Source organism: Diceros bicornis, chromosome 8 (assembly GCF_020826845.1).
Source record: "Diceros bicornis minor isolate mBicDic1 chromosome 8, mDicBic1.mat.cur, whole genome shotgun sequence".
In the NCBI taxonomy this organism is placed as follows: domain Eukaryota; kingdom Metazoa; phylum Chordata; class Mammalia; order Perissodactyla; family Rhinocerotidae; genus Diceros; species Diceros bicornis.
The window spans coordinates 12,114,238-12,140,531 of record NC_080747.1 but is presented as its reverse complement, the minus strand read 5'-3'; the positions used below and the strand labels follow the sequence as shown (position 1 = coordinate 12,140,531).

Sequence of the window (26,294 nt, the reverse complement as noted above, 5' to 3'; positions counted from 1 at the left end):
ATCCTCCTCTTTTTGCTGAGGAAGACCGGCTGTGAGCTAACATCTATTGCCAGTCCTCCTCTTTTTTTTCCCCAAAGCCCCAGTAGATAATTGTATGTCATAGTTGCACATCCTTTTAGTTGCTGTATGTGGGACGCGGCCTCAGCATGGCTGGAGAAGCGGTGCGTCGAAGCGAGCCCGGGATCCGAACCCGGGCCGCCAGTAGCGGAGCGCGTACACTTAACTGCTAAGCCACGGGGCCGGTCCTCCACACGTTTTAAGTTGAGAGGGCTGATATAGAAATGATAAGGTACAGGGAGATGTGGTCTTAGTTCATATGAGAAAGAACTTTTTAGCTGTTGTCCAGAATTAGCATGATTTACTTCAAGGTGTAGTGAGCTCCTTGCCTTTAGAAGTGTGTGTGGTCTTCTGTAGGATAGTGTAACAGGTATTCTGAATTGTTTAGTGGAGGATACACTAGATGACCTTAAAGCAATTCTATAATAATATAGTCCAGTATGCTCTTGTGGACTGCTTGGAGATATATAAGAAAACTGACAGATAGAAATTATATAAATATATTCATTAGAAATCAATAGAAATTTTGAGCAAGTACTTGCTATTTTTAGACTTTTTATGACATTTTTGAAAAGAAGTGTGAGATCACGTTACTAAAGGAATTCAGGATTCCTTTAAAGGATGTTTTAAGGACGTCTTTTATACTTAGCAAAGTGGTCTCTGTACTTTTCTATTCGTCAGTCTATTTTTTTTTTGAGGTTTTATGTTGCGTTTAAACTGACTTCCTAGGATCAGGTACAAAATAAATAATGAAGCAAAACTTTTATAGAATACAATTTTGTTTGGTTTCTAGAATGAATATGAACAGTTAAATTATGCGAAACAGCTGAAAGAGAGATTGGAGGCTTTTACAAGAGATTTTCTTCCTCACATGAAAGAGGAAGAGGAGGTAAGCATAACTGTGATTTTATGATTGTGATTTATAAAATTTTAAAAATGTTATTTTGCCTCTGATTCTTCAAAATAATGCACGGGAAGATAAGCCTCTAGTTCATTTTAGGAAATGAAGCGTAACCCAAGGAAAAAAAGCATTAGTTTTGTTCTCTCAGAGAGGTTGTTGCTTTTCATTGAATGAATGATTTAATTCATTTACTCAACAAATATTTATTTTCTTATTATGTAGATAACACTCTATTGAATGTTAATAAGTTTTTATGCTGCCCTAATGTCTTTTCAGCACTTTTGGAGGATTCTTGAAACTTTTTAATGTTTTCTGTATTTTCATGATAAGTTTAAAGAATTTTTAGTACTATTTTTTTTAGTGGCAGATTTTAGTCATTAAATGGTGGTGTTAAACTTATCAGTCTCATGCCTAGTTACACGTGTGTTAGGATACCACTGAATGGATGAGCAAAACATTTTCTCATTTTCTTTGTCTAAAGTGGGATGACTATCAGGGTAAGGAATAGAGAAATATTTTGTAAGAGACTGGATTCTTTTTCAGCTGTAAATCAGTTATTATAGTGATTCTCAACTATGGCTTCACCTTATAATCAGATTCGTATTTAAAAAAACTAACCTACTTTTAAGTCCTTTCCAGACCAATTAAATCAGGTTGGAGATATTGGCATGGGTATATTTTAAAGGCTCCCCAAGTCATTATAATATGCAGCCATCATTGAAACTACTGAGTTTACTAGAGCAGTGTTTCTTAACTTGTGATGCACATCAAAATTATCTGTTGAGTCAAAAAAGAAAAAAAAAGGCTTTGGCTCCACTTGTAAAGATTCTAATTCTGTAAATTGGAGGTTGAGATTAAGCATCTGTTTCGAAGAAGAAATCTCCTAGATAATATTGAATAGTTGAAGGTCTCAGTAGAGCTCTGACTTTTATGGTTCTGATACACTGGCTACCATTCTTATATGATTTAGAGACCCTGTTTGGGTAGAGTCACTTATTCTAGTAGCAGAAGGCAGTTAACTGACACAAATATCTAAGCATAAGAGAATGATTTAAGAGGGTTTAACAAGCTCTGTACAGAAAGACCTTCTGGTTATGATGCTTTTAAATTGTTTAAGGATTGACTTACTCACTGGAGAAGTCAGAGAGAGACAGATGTTTTGGTGATACTCCTTTTTTTTTTTTTTTTGGTGAGGAAGATCGGCCCTGAGCTAACTTCCGATGCCAATCTTCCTCTTTTTGCTGAGGAAGATTGGCCCTGGGCTAACATCTGTGTCCATCTTCCTCTACTTTATATGGGACGCCACCACAGCATGGCTTGACATGCGGTGCGTTGGTGCACGCCCGGGATCAGAACCCTGGGCTGCCACAGCGGAGCGCGCACACTTAACCACTACGCCGCTGGGCCGGCCCCTTGGTGATATTCTCTACAATTTTTGGATAAACTAACTCAGTGGTAACAACTAAAATTTTTATCTCTTTGAAACAAGTGTGGTATTGTGGTCATAGTACTACACTTGAGCCATTAATAAGATAAAAGGTGTAAAGTAAAACAAAACTAATTAAGCAGTTTGTTAAAGCTGTTTGTTTTACTTTAGTAAAACTAACAATATTCCTTATGAATATTTTCTTTAATTTAGGTTTTTCAGCCCATGTTAATGGAATATTTTACCTATGAAGAGCTTAAGGATATTAAGAAGAAAGTGATTGCACAACACTGCTCTCAGAAGGATACTGCAGAACTTCTTAGAGGTCTTAGCCTATGGAATCAAGCTGAGGAGCGACAGAAGTTTTTTAAATATTCTGTGGATGAAAAGTCAGATAAAGGTGAGATTCATGTGTTTAGATAGCAAATGATTTATTAGTCAATTCCAAGGCCATTTGCTTCTTGTTGATATGAACTTCAGATTTTGTTTGAGGAATAGTTTAAGCCATTTATTTTGAAGTATAAATTTAATTGAAGACAGTAGTTTCTATCTTAGAGTTTAGTATTGTTTATGGTAATTTAATATCTCATAAACTTGGGCCACATGGCAGTATAGTGTTTCTTTAAAGGAGTTTATATATAATAATAATAATGATAATATTGATGATGATAATGATAATCATTACTGTTATTATCTTGGCCAATCAAAATTATTGAAAACTACCTACTACAGAGCACTTTTGCAGTATCGTAGAACTTTCTGAGCTCTGTTGACTGTAGTGGCTACTTTTATCCTTCCTTATTTTTTTCATCAGTTTTCAAAATCAGTTATGCTTATAGTTTTATCTCCATTTTTCCCATGTGTCGTTCTTTTAGCTTATATCCAGTAATACACAGGGGAGTGAGTATGAGAGGCATAGTTTTTCTATGTTCAGTAACTTTGAAAACAAATGAGAAATGTAAATAAAACATGCCTTTTTTTTCTTAATAGACTGCTTCCTCATTTTTATTCTTACTTATCTTCGATACCTTTGCCTTTTAAAACATCATTAAAGAAAATTGGCATCCTTAGGCTAGCAAAAATTCTTTTGCTTCTTTTAGATGGGCAATCGCAATGACGTTCCTGTTAAAAAGCTTAAAATTCTTTGAAATTGGTCCTTTTCCCTTGTTTTTATTTAACAAAGTAGGTGAGATGCATGTTGAAACAGAAATGTTTTTATAGGTTAAGCTGTAATTAAACCCATAAAGCTTGTGTGCTTCACTCTGAAATGCAGCTTGCGCCTTAGACACCAAGCTAAGACCTGTTGTGTCTGCTTTAATGGTAATTATAACATGGGATTTAAAAGCATCACACTTATTACATTTGATTTTCCCACTCCTTCAAAGCAAATTATAGCTGTGTTATGTTTAAAATATTTGCCATTTAAGAAGGGTTAGGTTGAAGTAATTTGATCATAGCATTTCTATATTTAAGTTGCTTTGTGAAGACAAATCAGATATACAAAGTACTCAAACTCTTCATAGTACTTTAATGATGACTCTTTTATATTTTATATTCTTTATTGTACACCTCATTTACATTTTTCTTTCAGAAAATTGCTTCTGAAATAATACATTACAGGAAATGGGACATCCAATAACTGCTTTCTACAATAGTTGCTGACAAAAAATTCCTAATAAATGTTTACCAGCATTAGAAATATTTATATTATATTGTCTCAGTTGGCTTATAAATAGTATAAGTAGTTTAGGGCATCTGAAAGTTAAAGAAATCGGATCTCACAGACTTCTTATATGAAATGTGAAAATCAAAGAGGGAGCACAAGGGAAATACTAACAGGAATCATAATACATGAATGGAAAGTGTTGTGAGATTTGCGTATGTCATTAAAAATGTCTTGGAGATCTCATAATCTGACTGACTCTACACTTGTTGATTTAAAGCAGTATAACCTGTTGGGTTCCTTTTTCAAATGATGCTTCTTATGCTACAAAGGGAGTATTGTTTTTTCTGTGACGCCTTTGTAAGAGGAAGTCAATTCTGTGTTCATTGTTGTAGCTCCCACTGACGAAGTATGATCTGGGGCCATGGTAGTTTAACCCTACGGGTTCTTAACAAGTCTAACATCCCCGTGTTACCTCTAATCCATGTTATTTCCTTTTCACATCTTGCAAGCAGGAAAGAGTGGACTTTAGGCACTGGATTTTATTTATAGAAATGTGATTGTAATTTCTTACTGTATTTGCTCTTGTAGTCTTTAATGTTAAAGTTTTTCTTCTGTGTTTCAGAGGTGGAAGTGTCAGAACAGTCCACAGGTATAATCCATCTTCCTCCTGAGGTAATGCTGTCAATTTTCAGTTACCTGAACCCTCAAGAATTATGTCGATGCAGTCAAGTGAGCACTAAATGGTCTCAGTTGGCAAAAACTGGATCGCTTTGGAAACATCTTTACCCTGTTCATTGGGCCAGAGGTAGGTAAATGGGACTTTGAGTTTGTTTTAAAGATATTTCAATCTGTTTTTTTAGGTAAATACTTATTGATGTTAATGAGCAAGGCCAGGAAGGGAAGCTCTGAGAGGTTGACTAAAAAGTAGCTTTCATAGTTAGATTATGTGTTCTTTGTATATAATTTTGAAAAGCTAGCAGTGCTGAAGTATTCATGGGTGAATTGTGTGATGTGTGCAATTTTCTTTAAAATAATTAGGAAAACGTATTTGGGGAGGGAATGCAAAATAATTGGCAAAATGTTGATAATTGTTGAAGATAGGTGACAAGTACATGGGTGTTCATTATGCTAATTTTTTAATACTACTTCTTCCTACTTTTGACTATGTTTGGAAGTTTTCCATAACAAAAAGTTAAAAATAAAACTTATAGGTTGTCAAAACAGCTTTAAATCATTAGATTGAGTATTTAAAAAATACGAAATAAACTAATTCTGTAAAATTTAAAGATGAGGCATTGTTATGACTTTCTTTTGGTAGTGGCCAAAATAACTGAATCTCTTTTTGTCTTTAGCATATATTTTTTTTGTGATTAGTAACGCCACATTGTATAAATCACAATTTCATATTAATTAGTCTCATTGTGGTAAGTTACTTTTACATGTGAACAATAAAGAAAATTTTCTTTTCATGAGCATATAATGCAGTCATGGGATAAATGCATGGGATAAATTTTTCTGTCACTGAATTAAAAGTTTCTTCTAGGTGAGTATTAGCTGCAAAATTCACGTGAATTTTTTTTTAATTTTCTGTAATTTGTCACTTTGACAAATGTATGTATTTCTCATGTAATTAAATTATGTCTGATTTTATAAGTTTTATTTTTTACATTAATGTATAGCACTTTTAAAATAAGTCATCAGATATTTAATATTTTTTGAGTGAAGCTATTTGGACTATTGGGTAGACTTATATGATCCAAATGATTAGAATTATTATTATTCTGTGGAATAATTTTTCTGTTATTTGTAGAATAGTGAAATATTAAGTGGAAAATCAAATAAGGCAAATATGGATATGTCAGATACTTTTTTGTTTATATTTTTAATTATGAAGAATTAATTATTAGGAATTAATACATGATTAGGTACTATTTGATACAAAGATCAAATGTGATAATGCTGTGCTAGACTTCTCTGAAGTTAAACCAGGTCTTAAATATGCTTCTTTTTTTCTGTTTTTAATATGCTTAAACAAAAAGTTCCAATAAAAATGTTTTTATTTTTATTTATTTATGGTATGTGTTTCCAATGGCTCTCAATCAGAATTGATTTCACCCCCCTCCAGGGGACATTTTGCAATGATTGTGGAGACATTTTTGTTTGTCCCATCTTGGGTTATACCTCCATTCAGTGGGTAGAGGCCAGGGTTGCTGCTAAACACCCTACAGTGCACAGAACTACTCCCCACAGCAAAGAATTACCCCTCCCCAGAATAGCAGCAGTGTCAAGATTGAGAAACCCTAATTTAGATGTAATGTTAGGAGTTCAGTAAATTAGTTCTCCATTGTCTCTCACTTCACTATCATATAATTTAATTGCAGTGTATTCTCTAGGATCTCTAAATTTGTGATTTAGCTTTCCTTTCCTGATTTCTCTTCCCACCTACTTATGAATTGCTGACTAATTCACTACTGAGCAGAAGGTCTTGCTTCCTTTTGTTTGTTAGCTATCATGATAATGGGGGTATTGTTGCTGGAGCCAGTGTGAAGCCACAGTAGGGGAAAAAGGTTACGTTGTTTTTAATGATTTCTAAAATTGCATGTGAGACTGTTGATAATTATTTTTCATAGTTCTTTTTAGTATGTCTGAAGTTGAATTCTTTGCTTAAATCACAGTTGAATATTTCTAACAATAGTTAGCCTGTTGACTAGGACTGAAATATTTTCTGTGTGCAGAGATTTTTATTATAAATAGGTTATTTTTTTTAATGAGAGCCAGTCTAATTTTATTTTGTTCCTCTTGTTTATTTGTTGAGTAGGTGACTGGTATAGTGGTCCTGCAACTGAACTTGATACTGAACCTGATGAGGAATGGGTAAAAAGTAGAAAAGATGAAAGTCGTGCTTTTCAGGAGTGGGATGAAGATGCCGATATAGATGAATCTGGTAAACTATGTTTGGAATTAAATTATTACACGGTGCTTTAGTAATTAATATTATGTTTAACAATTAATACTTAAGTGTTAAGATTTATGTAATTTGTATTTTCTAAAGAAACTGGTGTTTTTAAGCCTACTACTTTTTAAAATTTGAAGGAATAATAGGCAAATTTAAAATTTATTCTCTTTGAAGTAATTTTTAAATGTGTATAGGATTGTTTCCCATATGTTTTTATATTTAAATACTTAAAAAAATCATATGATGGCTGTTTTCTTATTGAAATAATGTACATTTATTATAGTGCTTTGCAGTTTATGTGTTTTTTAGGGCCATTTCATTCGATCAGTTCAGCATTATTTATTGAGTCATCTGTGGCCCAGAGGAAGGAGCATGAAGCTGTTGAATGTGTTTATTCATTTGTAAACAATCATACCACTTGCCTCACATGGTTATTGTAGAATTAAGAAGTAATATATATGAAAATTCTTTGTAATTGACAAGAGATTATAAAAACTAGTGTAGTTGTTCATTTGGCACTATGGGAGAATTCAAGTGTGAATAAGACTTTATTCCTACCCTAAAAGAAGTCAGAAACGGGGGAGAATTTAGAATACAGGAGTCTTAATTCAAAGTACATAATGAAAAATGCTGTAGTAGAGGTGCAGAAAGATGCTATTTGGGAATATGGAGGAAGAAGACATATTCAGTCTTAGATATTATTTTAGATAATAATTACTAAAAGATGATGAAATAGTAAAAAATTAATGCATAAGACATTCTTCTACTTAGGTTGGTAAAACTGATCCTATAGGGAATTTTTATATGTAAGTTGCCTCCTTAAAAAATAGTAAGCTGGTCTGACAAAAGAACTAAATATGTGGAAAGTAAGGACTATAAATATAAAGATTATTCTTTCAGCAGCAAGTTTATTTTTATAAAATGAAAGTACTACATTTTGGTGTAGTTTTGAATGTTTGGAAGGTGCTCTATAAGGAAGAAGAAGTCTGTTCCAGTTGGATTTGGGGATGTGCTTACCCTGTGGCAGGCTCTTCCTGGGCATGAGGTTAATAGTGAACAAAATGGAGAAAAAAATCCTTGGCCTTGTTTAGCTTAAACTTTAGAGAGAGGAGGCAGACAATAAACACAGGCAAAAGATGTGCTATAGTGGATAGTGTCAGTGCTGTGGAGAAAAATAAAGAGGAGAGAGAGTGCCAGGAAGAGAGGAAAGAAGTTACCATTTTAAATAGAGTGATTAGTGAAGGTCCTCTGAGAGACTTGAGCAAAGACCTCAAGGAGGTAAGGTCTTTACTCAGATGTCACCTAGGGAAGACTTGATTTATCCATTCTAGAAAATTAATTCATAAAACCCATGTTGCATTTTAAAAGCTTTATCAAAGTTAGTGTATTTGTCTCAACACTTGAAGATAGCCAAATAGAAGGCTGTTGTTTTCCTTCATATTGAAAGGGAAATGTAAGGCTATAATGAGTGAGCCTTGCCAAGGTACTATATCTGTTCAGTTGTTCAGTGGATCTAAGACTAAACTTTGGGTCTACCATCTTGTTAGTGCTTTTTCAGTTTAGCTGTCTACTAGTCTTGCAGAGAAGTTATTGTTGTTCATAGGATCTTTAATTTTTTTTTTTTTTTTTTTAGGATTTCACAGTAAACAATACACATTTAAATAGGGAGGGCCACAGAAACAAAAGAATCATTTGGGAATAAAATTATAGTAGAATAAATAGGGTTCACTAAAAGACACTTTTATTCCTATATTTTCGCATATATGACTGGCTACAGGAGGAATTTAGGATAATATCTTTAAACATGGAACCATTAGTCACAGATTTAGAGTTATTCTTTCTACTTATATTCCTTTTGTCAGCTTCATTCAGTTTTGTTTTAAATGAGACTTCCTTAACTTATTCTGTTAAACTGTTCTGTGTTTAGAGACGTTCAAGTTAGGTCTTTAGGTAAACATAGTAACAATAGGATCCTGAGAAAGGTGATAAAATTATTAGTTCATTCTTTTTAGTGTAGTTAGTGTGATTTTTTTTTCTTATATCAACTTGGAGTTTGTAGTTTCTGTTGTGTTTGTTGTTACAGTAACGCATCCTATTGTAAACATCCAAGATCTACAGAAGTTATTAAGCAAAAAGCAAAACCCATGTTCAGTTTTAAGTTCTTAAAAATTCTAAGGTGCTTTACTTTATTTCATTATGACCCGGCTAACTTAATTGTTTTGAAACTTGTCTAGCTCTGTGTCTCTTTTATTTCAGTAAAATAATGAATGATACTTTTATTATGACTCATTTTCCTTTTGATATTCTGTGTTCTCTTGAAGAACTTCTACTATTACGTATTCAGAGTTTGTTTCCAAAACTTTTCTAAGTGCCTGAAACTTGAGTTATTTTTTCTTTCCATCTGCTGCCTACCTTGATATAAAAATCACCTCCACACTTGAAGCATATGAAAAAAATCTTCCCTTTGTTCTCACTGTAAACCTTTTTTTTTTTTCTTTTGTCTCCTTTTAGTTGATGGCAGATTGTTAAATATTAAGTCCTGGAGAGTGAGACTTTGTCCATTTAACTTGCTTTGAGTACATAAGGGAGTTTAAGGATAGCAAAAAATATTTCATATTTAATAATTTGGTGATTCCTTAAGTAGCCTAATTCGTGTATCAAGTTCTTAGACTTTTGAATTCATTTTACAGAAGAGTCTGCAGAGGAATCGATTGCTATCAGCATTGCGCAAATGGAAAAACGTTTACTCCATGGCTTAATTCATAATGTTTTACCATATGTTGGTACTTCTGTAAAAACTTTAGTATTGGCATACAGCTCTGCAGTTTCCAGCAAAATGGTATGTATAAATTAGCACACTAGTTTGGGTATTAAGAAAAAATAGGAATGATCTAAATTTGGTTTTCTGATTCCTGAGTTTAATTAAGTAAAAAAAATAACTGTATTTACCCATGAGAGTGCCTTCCCATGGGTGGGCATACACTGCTTTCTTATTATTTAATTTCAGTTCTCACAGTAATCTTTGTATATAGATATCATTGTCTACACATTATAGAAGAGAAAACTAAGAGATGTTAATTTATTCAGTTTCACAGATATTAAGTGAATAAGCCCAGTTTTATATGATTCTTTATAATATGTAAGACATGGGAAGATGGGCAAGTGAGATTAAATCACTGTTTTGTGACGTCCTACATCAGAATCTCTTTGAGTATTCCTTAAAAATGTAAACTTCCTGGGTCTAATGACATAGTTACTAAAATAGATTCTCCACGTTTTGAGCACAGAATATATATTTGTAATGCAGAATTGAAATGATTTTTACTTGCACAAAACTTTGAGAATCACTTGATTTTATTATTTACTAAAAGTTGTCTGTCTTTTAATCTAACTAAAAGTCTACAGATCTTCATAGTGATCTTTTTACCCTTTAGGTTAGGCAGATTTTAGAGCTTTGTCCTAACCTGGAGCATCTGGATCTTACCCAAACTGACATTTCAGATTCTGCATTTGACAGGTTAGTTCTTTTTGAATGTTTAAATGTAATGATTTCTGACTATGAATCAGTAGAATTTTTCTGTAGTTTCTTATTTGCATAGTTGCAATTTAATCATACTATTATTTTTTACTATCAAATCTCAGTCATGTATGGCTATAACTTGATAGCATCCTCCAATTCTTTGCCTCTTGTCCATAAGTCCCAGCTGATCCAAAACTTCAGTCTATCATCCTGTCATCTTTATAATCCTGTACTGTGTCTAGGCCTTTGAGCCTTGCTGTGTAACATATAGACTGGCACTGTATGTTTTTAAGACGTTTTCAGTTTCACTTGGGCTCCCAATGCCATTTGGCAAAGTTCCCTCTTACATTCTTCATAGTTATTCTGAAACTGTAGCACTTTCTTCAAGCTGCAATTGTTCCACATTTTGTTTCCTTGGAAGCCACCACTTTCCTTCTTGTTCTTCCTCACTCTCTTCTTCTCCACCCTAGCATTTATATCAGCATCTCCCTCTTTTCTGGCTAAGGCTAATTCTCTACCAATTCCTAGAGCTTTTTTCTTCTGGATCTTCCTCCATTAATTAGTAGTTATTCTCTTTCTTTCAGATGTGTACAGCTTTTTCTGGTTACTTTTCAGGATAGTAAATTGTCTGTCCCTTCCGTACCCTTCTCCTCTCCTACCCTTCTGTTAGGTTAGCAATACTCTTAGTTTCTAATTACTCTTATTTTCTTTTTGTATCCCTAGCATCTTAAATAGTGTCTGACAATAGATATTCAGTAAATGTTTGATTGATTATGTTAAATTTAAAATCTTTCTCCTAGTTTCCGTCTACTTACATATAGTCAGATGCTTTTGAAGAATTTAACGGTATCCACTAATAGTCTTGTTGCCTCTTAATTATAGTTGGTCTTGGCTTGGTTGCTGCCAGAGTCTTCGGCATCTTGATCTGTCTGGATGTGAAAAAATCACAGATGTGGCTCTAGAGAAGATTTCTAGAGCTCTTGGAATTCTGACATCTCATCAGAATGGCCTTTTGAAAACTTCTACAAGCAAAATTACTTCAACTACCTGGAAAAATAAAGACATTACCATGCAGTCCACCAAGCAGTATGCTTGTTTGCACGATTTAACTAACAAGGACATTGGAGAAGAAATAGATAATGAGCACCCCTGGACTAAGCCTATTTCTTCTGAAAATTTCACCTCTCCTTATGTGTGGATGTTAGATGCTGAAGATTTGGCTGATATTGAAGATGCTGTAGAGTGGAGACATAGAAATGTTGAAAGTCTGTGTGTGATGGAAGCAGCATCCAACTTTAGTTGTTGCTCCTCTGGTTGTTACAGTAAGGATATTGTTGGACTAAGGACTAGTGTCTGTTGGCAGCAGCATTGTGCTTCTCCAGCCTTTGCATATTGCGGTCATTCATTTTGTTGTACAGGCACAGCTCTAAGAACTATGTCAGCACTCCCAGAGTCTTCTGCCTTGTGTAGAAAAGCATCAAGGACTAGACTGCTTAGGGAAAAAGACTTAATTTACTCTGGGAGTGAAAAATCTGATCAAGAGACTGGACGTGTCCTTCTGTTTCTCAGTCTGTCTGGGTGTTATCAGATCACAGACCATGGTCTCAGGTAAGTAATCAGTTGCAGAGTATTGAGAAATGGACAGGTTCTCATTCTCAAATGGAGTGTAAAATTTTGAATCTAAATCATTCCTTTCAGCTGATTTATTTAACCAAAAGAGTTAACCAAGGGCCGGCCCTGTGGCTTAGCGGTTAAGTGCGCGCGCTCCGCTGCTGGCGGCCCGGGTTCAGATCCCAGGCTCGGATCCTGGGCATGCACCAACGCACCACTTCTCTGGCCATGCTGAGGCCACGTCCCACATACAGCAACTAGAAGGATGTGCAGCTATGACATACAACTATCTACTGGGGCTTTGGGGGAAAAAAATAAATAAATAAAGTTATAAAAAAAAAAAACGGAGTTAACCAAGATGTGTCCTACTTCAAAGTGTTGAAACAATATAACTTCAGCATGAAGTTTCATTTCAGTCAGTTTAAATCCTTTGTATGGGAGAACATAAATTTCAAGTTTCATGAATACTTAGCAGATGCCTACAACACATTTTCTAAGGTGCTTTAGTGGATGTAAAGATAAATAAGATACAATTTTTACCCTCAAAGATTTGTAATAGATAAGAAAATGTGTATACCATATTGTATTGCTGTGTATTATTTGTGTACATTCTTTAACAGATGTTGAATAAAGATTTCTTGGGGATCAAAGGAGAGAGAGACCTCTCATCCGATTGCAGTTAACAGTCAGAAAATTTAATGAGGGGATGGTGCTGAGTTAAACCTTGAAGAAAGACGAAGGATTTTGATAGGTGGCAGTGGGAGGAGATACCATTTCAAGGAGTGGGGATCACTTGAGCACACAGTAAAGCGCTATTGTAACTGCTGTTAGGTTATTTTGTTGGTCTTTGTTGTTGATAACATGCGTTAGTTGATTGTCTTTGATGTGAGCCTTTGGGAATGGATTACGAGCTTTCTCTTTTATCCTGTAATAGATTTGAATTTTACTAGGGCTTTTTAATAATGGGGTGTCAGACATGTTAAACAATGAAAATTCATCCAGCATAAAGCCTAATACTCCCTCTTTTCTTGTAGGTGTGGTCTTTAGCAGATTAAATTGAACTCAATGAGGAATGTTCAGAGGAGACTTGGTATTCCAGTTTGGTTGTAGTGAGGGATATGTATTGGGCAATAGTGGGAGATAAGGCTATAAGATGTAAAAGTAGGTTGATGATATATTAGTGGAAAGTGTGAATGCCAAGTAGAAAAATAGTATTTTTTGAGTAGCCCTCTACTTTGTTCTTTCTTTAAGAAGCTGGATCCTTTAAAAAAAAAAAAGTGTATATATATATATATGTATATATTCCAAATGTACCCCATGTGATTCACTAATTTCCTAAAATGTTATTTGCAATGAAAACTTTTATAAATAAAGTCTTAATTTAAATCTACAGGAAAGGTAGCTTAAAGGAATCTTTGTAAAGTCTTTTGGAAAGAAAAGAATTCTATCCTAATTTATTGGCATTAATACTGGAATTTGGTCTGCTAAAAAAATCTTTAAGGGGTACAGAATTATACTTATTATTCTTTCATATTTAGGATTTTCTTGTCTTAAAATGAGTTATGATTTTATATTGGAGATTTTGGAAAACATAGAATGTCTGTATAAATAATTTAGTGCCATTAGACAGCCTTTAACTTTTAGAAAAAGCAAAGCAGTGCTGAGCAGTATTGGAATTGAGTAGCCAGAGCTTAGAATTTTTGGTCTTTGGCTGTGATCTACTTCTCTTGTGTTGCCTTCTTAAGTTGTAAAGAGAATATGTGGGAGAAGTTCTACATTTTACTTTCTCTTTTTTTGTAAGCATGATCTTTAGCAGATTAAATTAATCTCTTTTTTCCTAGAGCAAAAGAAGGGGAGAAGTGAAACATTCATTAGCCCAGAGAGGTAGCTCTTCTCAACTGCCAGATTCTGCTATATGTTTTATAGGGCGCACCGGGAGCTCTGTTAGATTATGAGTGTTTTTATGCACAGTGTTGGAGAAAAGACTTAACCTGAGGCTTACATAGATAAAGAGATGACACAGAGCAGGTTTTCAATAAATGGTAGCTGCTGTCCAGTAATTGTTCGATTATTTTTGATATGAGGCTTTGCAAATTGATTACATGTTTCCTCTTTTGTCCTGTAATAGATTTGAATATTACTAGACCTGTTTAATAATGGGGTGTCAGGCATGTTATAATGAAAAATTTGTCCAGCACAAAACCTAATATTCCTTACCATTGTAAAAGATACTTAATACGAGATTATTACAAAAATCTTTCATAAGTCATGTACAGTAACCAAAGTCCTTTTCCCCTGAGGTGACTACTGTTACTATGGTTTGGCTGCCGTACATCATTCCATGAATTTTCTGTTTATTCAAACTCAAGTGCATTATAGTTAAAACAATAAAAAGCAAAAGATACCATATTCTGGGTTTTATTCCTTTTTAAAATTTTATTATATTTTTCTATATGTCTTCCTACTTAATATAGTTTTAGTTGTTTTTGAATGTAATTTGGTTTTAAAGTAAAAGTTTTGGTTCAGTTTAAAACCTTATAATTCACTTGCCAATACCGTTATCTTTTTCATTACCATTGTACCTTATTAAAACTTGTTTGTAGCTTTATCCAGTTTGCACTTTCTACATGACCACCTTTTATTGTTTGTTCAAAGAACAAAATAGCACGTATAACCCTTTGTAATATTTCAGAGCTGCAGCGCTGTCTGATCAAGTGACAATTTTCCTATCTTTCTCAGTTTTGTCAGGATATTTTTAAATAAGACAGAACTTATTAAAAATTCTGTGTAATTAAAAATTGATTTCAAGGGGAGTCAAAATTTTGATGAATCTAATTAAGAGGTGGTTTCTATTTGTTTTCATTGAAAAAAGATTGAGAAACTTCCTGTATAAGGTTTGGAAAATGCTAGAAGAGTTATAGTTCATCTAAAAGCAGAATTATAAGGCTTTATTTGATTACCAAAGAGTTTCCATCCCCACTTCCCTCCAAGGCAAAGAGTTAATTTCCTAAGTGAAATTTGAAGAAAAACGTGAAAGTGATTTTTAGTTATTTCACAGTATAATTTTGGCTCTTATTATTAAATTCTGATACTGTTAACCTTAGAAATAACTAAAAGGATAATTTATTGCTGTTGGGACTGAAAAGAAGTTACATTTCTTCCTTATGGTTTTCACAAGTATTGGGGAGGAGTTTGCATATGAGATATCCTTGGAAAAAACACTTCAACTGAGTTTGAATTCAGGGGAGAATTCATTTTGGAGATGGAGGAACATGCAGAACTATCTCATATTATTTGGACTGGTAGCTAATCGAAAAAGTCTGCAATCTGAGTGCAAATGGTCTCTTTTTAATCGTTTTATCTTTTATATTTCTGAGGAAGATTTTCCCTGAGCTAACATCTGTTGCCAATCTTCCCCTTTTTGCTTGAGGAAGATTCGCCCTGAGCTAACGTGTGCCAATCTTTCCTCTATTTTGTATGTGGGTTGCTGCTACAGCATGGCTGCCGGCGAGTGGTGTAGGTCTGCACCCAGGAACCAAACCCGGCCCGCCGTAGCAGAGTGTGCTGAACCTAACCACTAGGCCACGGGGCCAGCCCCTTAATCATGTTATCTTGAAGAAATCTGTCTAAATTATTGGTATTTATTGAGCACCTACTATATGACTTGCCCTGTTCTAATTGTTAGGAATCCAGAGTAAATAAGACAAATTCCCTGCTTACATAGAGTTTATAATCTTATGGTAGAAATAGACAAACGTATGGTATCAGACTGAATGTTCTGAAGTAAAATTGAGTTATGGGATAGAGAATTCAGAGAAGGCTCCTTCATATTTATTGGATAGGTAGGCTTTGAAAAGAAGCATTTTTTGAGTAGAGATTGGAATTAAGTTAGAGAGTGCACTTTGAGTGCACTCAAAGAAATAGAAGATATAAATTTAATTTTTAGAAAAAACTTTATATTTATTATGTTGGTTTAAGAAGTATTTCAGCTAACCAGTTACAGTAGTACGTACAACTGTCAATAGATTTGAGAACAAATACAACTCATGCATGCATACAACTCAATTTATGGAAAAAGAAGTGCTGATTGGGAGGGTTCAGCATATCCTTCTGCATTAGTCATTATATTTTATTCAGGAATCAGTAGCATGAGTTTTGGCAAGTTGGCTATGTGGGGCTTGTTAAAAGAGCGTTGACTGTAAAAATGTTGGTTGAAAAATCAAGGTTTTAAACTAGATTGAAGCCATAGGGAATAGGTAGTGTCATGTGTGTGGTCTTAATGCAGCATTTTCAGGTTTTCATTGGAATGAAATAAATCTTGGCTATCATTGATTTAAAAATAGCCTCTTATCTAAATTCTCAACCTTCTTTGACCCCCTTACATTGCCATTATTGTTTTGGTACACACTACTGTTTCTCTCTTTGAACCCAAGGCAACTGCTCTTTTAATCTTTTGCAGATAGCGAATATAGTTAGATTTTACTTTTTTTATCCAGTCGAACATTCTGTCATTTAATTGATCTGTTTAGGCCATTTACATTTAATGTGATTATTGATGTGATTAGATTTATGCCTACCATCTTGCTGTTTGTTTTCCCCTTGTTTCATCTTTTCTTTATTTGTGTTTTGTCTTTTCCTGACTTTTTTGGGATTTATTAAGTACTTTTTAGTATCTGTTTTATCTCTTCTGTTGGCTAGTACTGTATTTATTTAGTATTTGCTCCAGGGTTTGTATGCATTTTTTTTAAATTATGGTAAAATATACATACCATAAAAGTTACCATTTTAACCATTCTTAAGTATACAATTCAGTGGCATTAAGTACATTCACAGTGTTGTGTAACCTTTGCCACCATCATCGTCCAAACTTTTTTCATCATTCGAAACAGAAACCTGTAACCATCAAGCGAAAACTCCTTATTCTTCCATCCCTCCCAGCCTCTGGTAACTTCTATTTTACACTCTGTCTCTATGTATTTGCATCATTTATACATCATAGATACATCAGGTAAGTAGAGTCATACAACAGTTGTCCTTTTGTGTCTGGCTTATTTCACTTAGCATAATATTTTCAAGGTTCCATCCATGTTGTAGCGTGTATCAGAACTTCATTTATTTTTATAGTTGAATAATATTCCACTGTATTTATATACCACATTTTGTTTAACTACTCATCATTGATGTCATCATTGATGGACGCTTGGGTTGTTTCTACCTTTTAACTGTTGTGAATAATGCTGCTGTGAATATTGGCATACAAGTATTTGTTTGAGTCCCTGTTTTTGTTTGTTCTTTAATTTCTTTCAGCAATGTTTTGTAGTTTTTAATGTACAAGTCTTTTGCCTCCTTGGTTAAATTTATTCTTAAGTACTTTAATGTTTTTGATGCTATTGTAAATGGAATTGTTTTCTTAATTTCCTTTTCAGGTTGTTCATTGCTAGTATATAGAAATAAAATTGATTTTTACATGTTGACTTTGTATCTTGCTGCTTTGGTGAATTTGTTTATTAGCTCTAACAATTTTTTTGTGAATTCTTGAGAGTTTTCTACATATAAGATCATGTCCTGTAAAAACAAAGATGATTTTACTTCTTTCTTTCCGATTTGGATGCTATTTATTTATTTATTTTCTAGTCTAATTTGCTCTGGCTAGAACTTCCAATGCTTTTAAATGGCAGTGTCCATAGTAGGAATCCTTATCTTGTTTCTAATTTTAGGAGAAAAACTTTGTCTTTCACCACTGAGTATGTTAGCTGTGGATTTTCCATATGTGACCTTTGTTATGTTATGTTGTTGCAGATGGCAAGATCTCATCTTTTTTTATGGTTGAGTAGTAGTCTATTTTTTATATATACCACATCATCTTCATCCATTCATCGGTTGATAGGCGCTTAGGTTGTTTCCAAGTCTTGGCTGTTGTGAATAATGCTGCAGTGAACATAAGGGTGCATGTATCTTTTTGAATTAGTGTTTTCATGTTTGTTGGATAAATACCCTGAAGTGGAATAGCTGGATGATATGGTAGTTCTATTTTTAATTTTTTGAGGAATTTCTATACTGTTTTCCATAGTAGCTGCACCTGTGTGCATTCCCTCCAGCAGTGTACGAGGGTTTCCTTTTCTCCTTTTCTCCGCAATCTCTCCAACACTTGTTGTTTTTGTCTTTTTAATAATAGCCATTCTGACAGGCGTGAGGTGATCTCTCACTGTGGTTTTCATTTGCATTTCCCTAATAATTTGTGATGTTGAACATCTTTTCATGTGCCTGTTGGCCATCTGTATATCTTCTTTGAAAAAATGTCACTTTAGTTATTAGTTTTCTGGACTGTCATAACAAAGTACCACAAACTGGGTGGTTAAAATAATAGAAATTTATTTTCTCACAGTTCTGGAGGGTAGATTTCTAAAATCAAAGTGTTGGCCAAACCATGCTCCCTCTAAAACCTGTAAGGGAGGATCCTTCCTTAACTCTTCCAGCTTCTGGTAGACTCGGGTGTTGCTTGGCTTGTGGCAACATAGCTCCAGTCTCTGCTCTGTCTTCACGTGGCCGTATTTCTTTTGTGTCTCTGGATGTATGTGTCTTCACATGGCATTCTGTGTGTGTATTTGTGTGTGTCCAAATTTCCCAGCAGCCATATTGAATTAAGGCCCACCCTAATGACCTGATGTTAACTTGATTAAATCTGCAAAGACACACACACACACACACAAATATATAATAATATACATAAATGTATAAAAGCACACAAAAATATTAAAATTTATGTTTTCTGTTTCTCTTATTACATTCGTATTTTCTTTTAAATCCTTGAGCATATTTAAAACATAAAAGCAGTTTTGAAGTCATTGTCCACTAATTCCATCATCTTTATCATATATTGGTTGGTTTCTATTGATTGGATTTTTTTCCTGATTCTTTGAATGTCTAGTAGCTTTTGATTGGGTAACAGATCATGTGAATTATACACTGTTGAGTTCTAGATTTGGTTCTATTCCTTTAAAGATTGCTACTTTTGAGTCACTCCCTGGTCCATACTATTTCCATAACTTGTATACATTTCTGTAATTTTTTTTTTCTTATTGCGTGCCTTGTCAATACTTTGTTTAAATGTTTATTTCCCTAGTTGAGAGCAGAACTTGTATGTTATTCATTTTGCATTTTACTGTTTAGGCCTGTGCCTGGCATACTTGAGCAGTGGTGATAAAAAGTACACTAGAGTGATCTTTCTAGAAGAGTTTTCTTATTAGGTGTTATTATTCCTCTATCTAAACCTTTCAGTGAGTCCTGCTGCCCTTTGGTTGAAGTCCAAATTCTTGGCCCTTGCTTACCTCTGTAGTTTATATCTTGTTACCTTCCTTAAATCTCTTACTTTTTATTTCCTCATATCCTCACCTCTGTCAGAAAAGACGACAAACAGATAAGCGTAACACACACACACAGCCACCTTTCTCTAGCCATACTCAGCTATTTTCTATTCCTCCAAGATACCATATTTCTCTTGTCTTTAGACATTTGAGTTTGCTTTTTCTGTCTGTAACATACATTTATTGGCCAACTTCTGTTTGTTTCTATCACAGTTTAAAAGTCACTTCTTATGGGAAACCTTTTCAGATCCCGACAAGGCCTTTGTATGTTCCCAGGAGAGCATTCATTATATGGTATTATAATTGCTTATGTACTTTTCACTTGTTTGCTTGCCCACTAAGCTCAGTGAGGCCAGTGACTGCACAAATGGTTTACTCAAGGATACTTGTGATATAAAGTTTATATTCCTTGCAGTCTGTTTTCAAATTTTTAAGTTTTAGAATATGAAACAGTCTCTGCATTGAGATACCTTCTGAGATCTGTTAGACCACTTTTTAAAAGCTGTTTTGTTTTTTATTATGGGCTATTCAACTTTATAGGAAAACGAGAATTAGTAAATTTTAAACTCTGTATTGTGTTGCTTTAAAGACTGCATCGTCTAACTGTTTGGGCCCAGTCACGCCACTGAGGTTCTGAACTGCCACTGTCATTCATTCAAAGTGTAAAGATGGGTTAGTGAAATGTATGATTTAAAAAAAAATCAGTTGTTTTCAGTCAAAATGTAAGGGGAAGTATGCATTTAAATCTCTCATGGGGTTTGGGGTCTTGATAAGCTGTTTTTAATAGATCAGTTTCCTCTTTTAAACGTGCAGTTAAAAACTTCAAAATGTACTCTCCTAATCTTTGCCGCTCAGTGTCCCTCAATGAATATATGAATATTTCCATAGTTTTTTTTCTAACCTCAATTAATAGTTTACGCATACTTTAACTTTACTTCCTAATTTCCATGTACCTGTATAGTTGTGTTATTTTTTTTTTAACTAAATTTATTGGATTGCTAGTTTCTTGACATCCCTTTCAAGATAGACTGTTTTCAGTTTTCCCAATTTTTGCTGTTGTACTACTGCTGCAAACATCATTGTACAGAAAACTGACATTCTCAATTTTGTTCTTGATATTTTTCAGCTCTGCCGCTGTCATTTTAGCTGACTTCTGTTTTATCTTATTTATATAAATGTTTTTATTCTTCTAGGATATGCCATTAGGTTTTCATTTTTATTGAAATATAATTCACATACTGTTAAATTCATCCTTTTAAAGTGTACAGATCAGTGATTTTATTATATGTACAGGATTGGCAACTATCACCACTGTCTAATTCAGAAATATTTCAGCATACCAAAAAGAAACCCTATACTCCTTAGCAGTCTCTCCTCATTCCCCTTTGCCTCCAGCCCCTGGCAACCACTAATCTACTTCGTCTCTGTGCCTATTCTACCTATCTTGGACATTTCATATAGATGGAATCATACAATATGTGGCCTTTTGTGTCTGGCTTTTTTCACTTAGCATAATGTTTTCAAGGTTCATCCGTGCAGTAGTAGCATGTATCAGTACTTTATGGCTACATGCTATTTGTTTATCCCTTCATTAATTAATGGACATTTGAGTTGTTTTCATGTTTCCGCTGTTATGAATAATGCTGCTATGGACATTCATTTGCAAGGTTTTGTGTGAACATATGTTTTCAGTTCTTTTGGGTATACAACTAGGAGTGGAATTGTTGGGTAATGTGGTAACTAACTCTTTGAGGAACTGCCAAACTAGTCAGTAATTTTCTTGATAATTTTTACTTAATCTGGTAGGAGAATGAAGAGTACAATTCCAGGATTCAGTACTTCATTCCTCTAAGAATTGAGTTACTGTAATGTTCTTATAGAGAAAAATTTCATAGACTTGTTTATTGAATGTCTTTAGGAAAAATGTAGGAAGTTTTTCTCAGTTAAATGTTTTCCTGCCTGAGAATGAGGTTGGTTACCATGTTTTGTAGAAATCCTTAAATTTTCTCGTTACCAAATTGAAAGTCTGTTAATAATGGTCCAGTGGGCTAGAGGAATACATAAGTTTTCATAGATTAATATATTCTAATTGTTGAATTGCTTCTCTTACAGGGTTTTGACTCTGGGAGGAGGGCTGCCTTATTTGGAGCACCTTAATCTCTCTGGTTGTCTTACTGTAACTGGTGCAGGCCTGCAGGATTTGGTCTCAGCATGTCCTTCTCTAAATGATGAATACTTTTACTACTGTGACAACATTAACGGTAATGCCTTTTAACAATGAGATAGTTTTGAAGGAATTGATTTAAAAATTTTTAACAGTTCTAGTAATTCTTAGGGTTTTTATTTAGTTTTCTAGATATCTAATTACCAAACTTTTTTACTTCATATTTAATCCTTTACATTTGATAAAATTAAAAATCATATGTTTTCATTAATTACCTTCTATAAAAGTAAGTTTTTCTTGCAGATAGATATCTCAAATATCCATTCTGCTAAATTTTTGAGGTATGTAATGGTTTAATTGCCATTCAGAATGGCATGTTGTGGTAATACTAAAATTATTATAAAAATTTGGGAAATTCTTCTAGAGTGACGTATTACTCAATAATTTAGAGGTATTGATGTTCTAAATACACCAATTTCTTAGGGATGGTAAACTCAGTTTTCTTATAGGACAACTTTATAAAATGTAGTAGAAAAAGGAGGGCTTTGGTAATATGAACTCCGGAATTTTGGGTCTGGTTCCAAGTAAATCTCATGGAAGATTGAGGAGGGGAGTACGTGTGGTATTGGGGAGGAGGCTGACTAAAATTCCTATAGTATTTTCGAGATTGATTCCTGAACCTACTTTTAACATTCATCAGATATATATTTCTTGACTTTTTATTTTATTTTTTAAACCTATCCCTACCCTGCAATGGGCCTGTTGAACATACTTTTTCAAAGTACATTCAGTGCCCTTTTGGGCATTTGATAGTCACTGGTAGGATCTGAAGTTCCCAGAAGCATAAAAAGCTATTGCTCAATTATTAGTAAGCAAATAACCTCTTGTATTTATAATTGGAAAAATATTTATATGGTTCAGATTCTACTATGCACCTGTCTTTTTACACCATACTGTTGTCTTTGAGAGTCCAGGTCATCTTCAGATGTCAGGAAGATCAACTGAGTTTCTCTCAGCAGAAAATTGATAGGAGTCAGGAAGACTAGAGGAATGGTCTCTTCTTTAATGACATACCAGTAGGCAGAGAAGTAAGCAAATCTGTTGTTTCTGGGAGATGAGATTTTCTTTAAAATATACATGAAGAGACAGGAGATCACAACTCTCTTATTTCTGGAATCACATTGGTGCAAGAGATGACCTCCCATGTTCTTGAAAAAACAACACTAAGTTGGAACATTTCTTTGCTCTCCATTGCTTTCAGTATGTAATCAAGGAATGGTGAAAATGAATGTCATTTTAGTTGCAACCTGCTAGATATACAAAAACAAAATATGATTGCTGCAGTGAAGCACTTGCTTCTTTTGTGGATTCAGTGAGTTTGAGAAGGGAGATTTTGTTTTTTTGTTTTTTAAGGTACAGTTATGTCATTGTAGGTTCAGTGTTGTACTTCCTAAGGCTTATAAGACATATTATGAAAAGTAATTAGTAAGCAATTATTTTTATAAGAAAAACATATTTGTATGTTGCCTTGAATGGTCCACATTGATTTCAGCAAAGATTATGCTTGTAGAAATAAATCTCACAACCTAATTTCTTATATTTATGTTGGAGTATGTAGATGTTATGGTGTGGGGGACATTGGGTTTCAGTTCATTTTTATCATCTGCCTGCTTGTTTTATGTGTATAAGTTTTTAAACTTCTTGAAATAATTTAGATAATGGGATAAGTTAAATACTTAAAATCTTTTGTACTTTGTTAGGATGTTAGAATTTCTTTCATCTTAACTGGTTTTGAATATATAAATATTAAAGTGTTCCAAAGGAGCTGCTACATTTCTTTTGTTGAATGTAAGATTTTTGTTTTGATAAATGAGCAGTAATTTTCAATAGATGAGTTTTAATGAAGATACCTGACTTTGAAAGATTTGAAAGGAAATTGACAGTGCTTGTATAATCCAATATTAAGTCTCCTTTTACAGCTTCTTAAAGCATGATTTGGGGGAAATGGAAATCCTTTAAAGTTTACAGGGTGACTTGTCATATTAACTTGTGTTCCAGAGTTCCAGCCAGTTGCTATTAGCAGTGCTCTGATATAATCTATTCCTTAAAAGGAGATATGGACAACCTAGAAAGTGTTAGAATAAAGTTGCCTTGTATCCGGTTTTGCAAGATGACATGATTGATCCAGTATCTTTCACTACAACTCAACTTGTACAGTAAATATTTTGTGACTGATTAGGGGGCCCCTTTTTATCATTATTTTTATTATTTCTGAAAGTAGTTAATATGTTTTATACATGGTCTTAGAATAAAAGGGAGCATATTTAGGTGACAGATTATTTTAAATATTTGTGAGTAACATTTACCTAAAAATGTATTTTGTCAAAAGAAAGTTTACATAGTTAACTACCAGGTTACTAACTAAAAGAAGTAAATACTGATAAACAATATTTATGAACTAAATAATAAGTGATAAGTAAAGCAGAATGATCTGTTTCCTAAACACTAGCAGAGAGTTTGGAGAAGATAAGTTAGTAATCAGATATTCAAACAGTATCTACTGTGAGCAAGACACTGTACTAAGCACTGATACAAAATGCCAGTTTTGATTCTTCTGAATGATTCTTTATAACATTTAAATTTGTTATTTTATTGATAAAGTTAAGATTTAAATATGAAAGAAGGCTTCTTAGCCATAACATTTAAAAAATTCTTTGTCTTTTAAGAAGTGTTACATGGAATTGTATAGTTTTAGAGTTCTGAAGAACATTTGAACAAGGATAGCAAATTAAAATTCTGTACTGATTTGCATTTCAATATATGTATAACTTATAAATTAAGCTAGATTAGCTCATAGTTCTGGAGGTGACAGTCTCAGATGATTTGCTCTCTTATGTTTCTAACTTAAGTTAAAGAGGAATTAAAGGTAAGTGAAGGTAAGTGCAGATACACAGCATAAGTAACATGCTTAAAATCCAGGAAAAATAAATTATTCAATAATAAAAATTTGGGAAAATAACTGTAGCTAGCATTATAGCTCTTTTATCTAATATTTAAAAAATGCTTTCTTACAAAACTTATTCTTTACTGTGCATTTAAAGACTTTATTTAATGATTATACAAATTTTATTTTCCTATTTTCTTTATTATTCTCTGATGTAATTTAGCCCTTATATATTGTAACCATTTGAGTTTTCTGTCCTTTATTGAGATAGACATTTGCTGGTGATAAGTCAAATATTTAATTGACTTTTTTGAATTGTGAGTGTCTATGGAAGCACGGCTTCTACTTGAGATACTTGGCAACATAACTTATCTTAGTCATATTTCTTTCTAATGTTGCCCCACCTTTTCTATTGTCCATTAATTGTGTTGTCCATTTATTCCCTTTTCTAAACAATCTTTATGTGATACTTAAGGATCTTATTAACACTGCTTATGATTTCTGTGCTTTGGAAATTGCTGTTCTCCCCTGTTTTCTACAATAAGAGACTGACCTAAGTTAAAAACAGTGGTTCTCTTCACTTTTGCTTTGCCCCAGACCTTCAACAGAGTAAAATGTCTTCATGGATGACATCACTTTCATGGATTATTAGGATCAGACACTTGCTCTGTCATTGACCTCATGATGGGATTGTAGTTTTAAGGTAGTTAGTGTTATAGTTATTGTTTAAGTACCCATATGCTTCTCTAGATAGATCCTACTTTCAGATTTGAAAACACTGATATATTAATTCCCTCTCTTTACGCTGTACACTATTGAGTCCTATTGAAACTCAGATATTCTAGTACATATTTGAGAGGGGGACACATTTTATATCAAGTGAGCAAGAACTTTGTTTTCTGATGAATAAGGAGGTGCTGACATATGGCAGGATTGGGTTACTTTCTACTAACATAGAGCACATGTTTTATTCCTACATTTTTCTTCCCCTGTGATCCCTACTACTGTCCCTTAGACTTGGAGAGCAAAAAGTGATCCGAGTGGCCAGAGTGGAGATTGAGGATGCTGGGCACCACTCTTTTGTGGAGGATGGTGAAAAGCTGTGTGGTATTTGGAAAGATAAGAATCTCTTATAGAATAGCTTCCTTGATCAAATTGGCTCCTTTGAGGCTCCCTTTTATTTTCTCCCTTTAAAACCGGTAGCATACTTCACTTTCATTGCTTTTCAGCCATTGCTTATGGTTCTTTCCTAGGCCACTGTTGAGTTCAGTATAAAGTTTCTTCCTTACTTTTCTGTCCTTTTTGAAAACAGGAATATAGACATTTTGAAGTATTTAGGGAGTTTTAGTTTGGAAAATTGTACAAAAGTCTCCATGTCTCTTTCTTGTTATTTCTCCCTTTTAAAAAATTTGGAATAGAATTACATACTGAGAAAACGATAATCAGATACTTTTTTGCAAAAACTACCAGTTCAAGCATTTCATCACAGGGTCTAAGTGTCAGGGCAGGGTGATGGTAGTGAGGCAGGGGATTGGGTCTTTGAAGAAAGGCACCAGGTGATTGGTAGGCAAAGCAGTAACAGTGCGTAAGGGGTGAGGAAAGACAAGCTAAGAACGGGTGATGTGGAGCGTTGGGTGGTGCATATAGTGAAAGCTGAAAGTGTATTCAAAGGGAAAACCTGGTCA

The 26,294-nt window shown here is 33.8% G+C and overlaps 1 protein-coding gene across 2 annotated transcripts in view; it reads left to right on the top strand.

The window, feature by feature from the left end:
- FBXL5 (F-box and leucine rich repeat protein 5) overlaps positions 1 to 26,294 on the top strand; it is a 44,495-nt gene that overhangs the window by 15,581 nt on the left and 2,620 nt on the right. For both annotated transcript variants that reach the window (XM_058546766.1, XM_058546765.1), the window contains 8 exons: positions 851 to 946; positions 2,598 to 2,784; positions 4,673 to 4,855; positions 6,869 to 6,994; positions 9,697 to 9,845; positions 10,441 to 10,523; positions 11,409 to 12,134; positions 21,614 to 21,762. In XM_058546766.1, the coding sequence (XP_058402749.1) occupies positions 851 to 946; positions 2,598 to 2,784; positions 4,673 to 4,855; positions 6,869 to 6,994; positions 9,697 to 9,845; positions 10,441 to 10,523; positions 11,409 to 12,134; positions 21,614 to 21,762 (1,699 nt within the window). The remainder of the gene's footprint in view (positions 1 to 850; positions 947 to 2,597; positions 2,785 to 4,672; positions 4,856 to 6,868; positions 6,995 to 9,696; positions 9,846 to 10,440; positions 10,524 to 11,408; positions 12,135 to 21,613; positions 21,763 to 26,294) is intronic.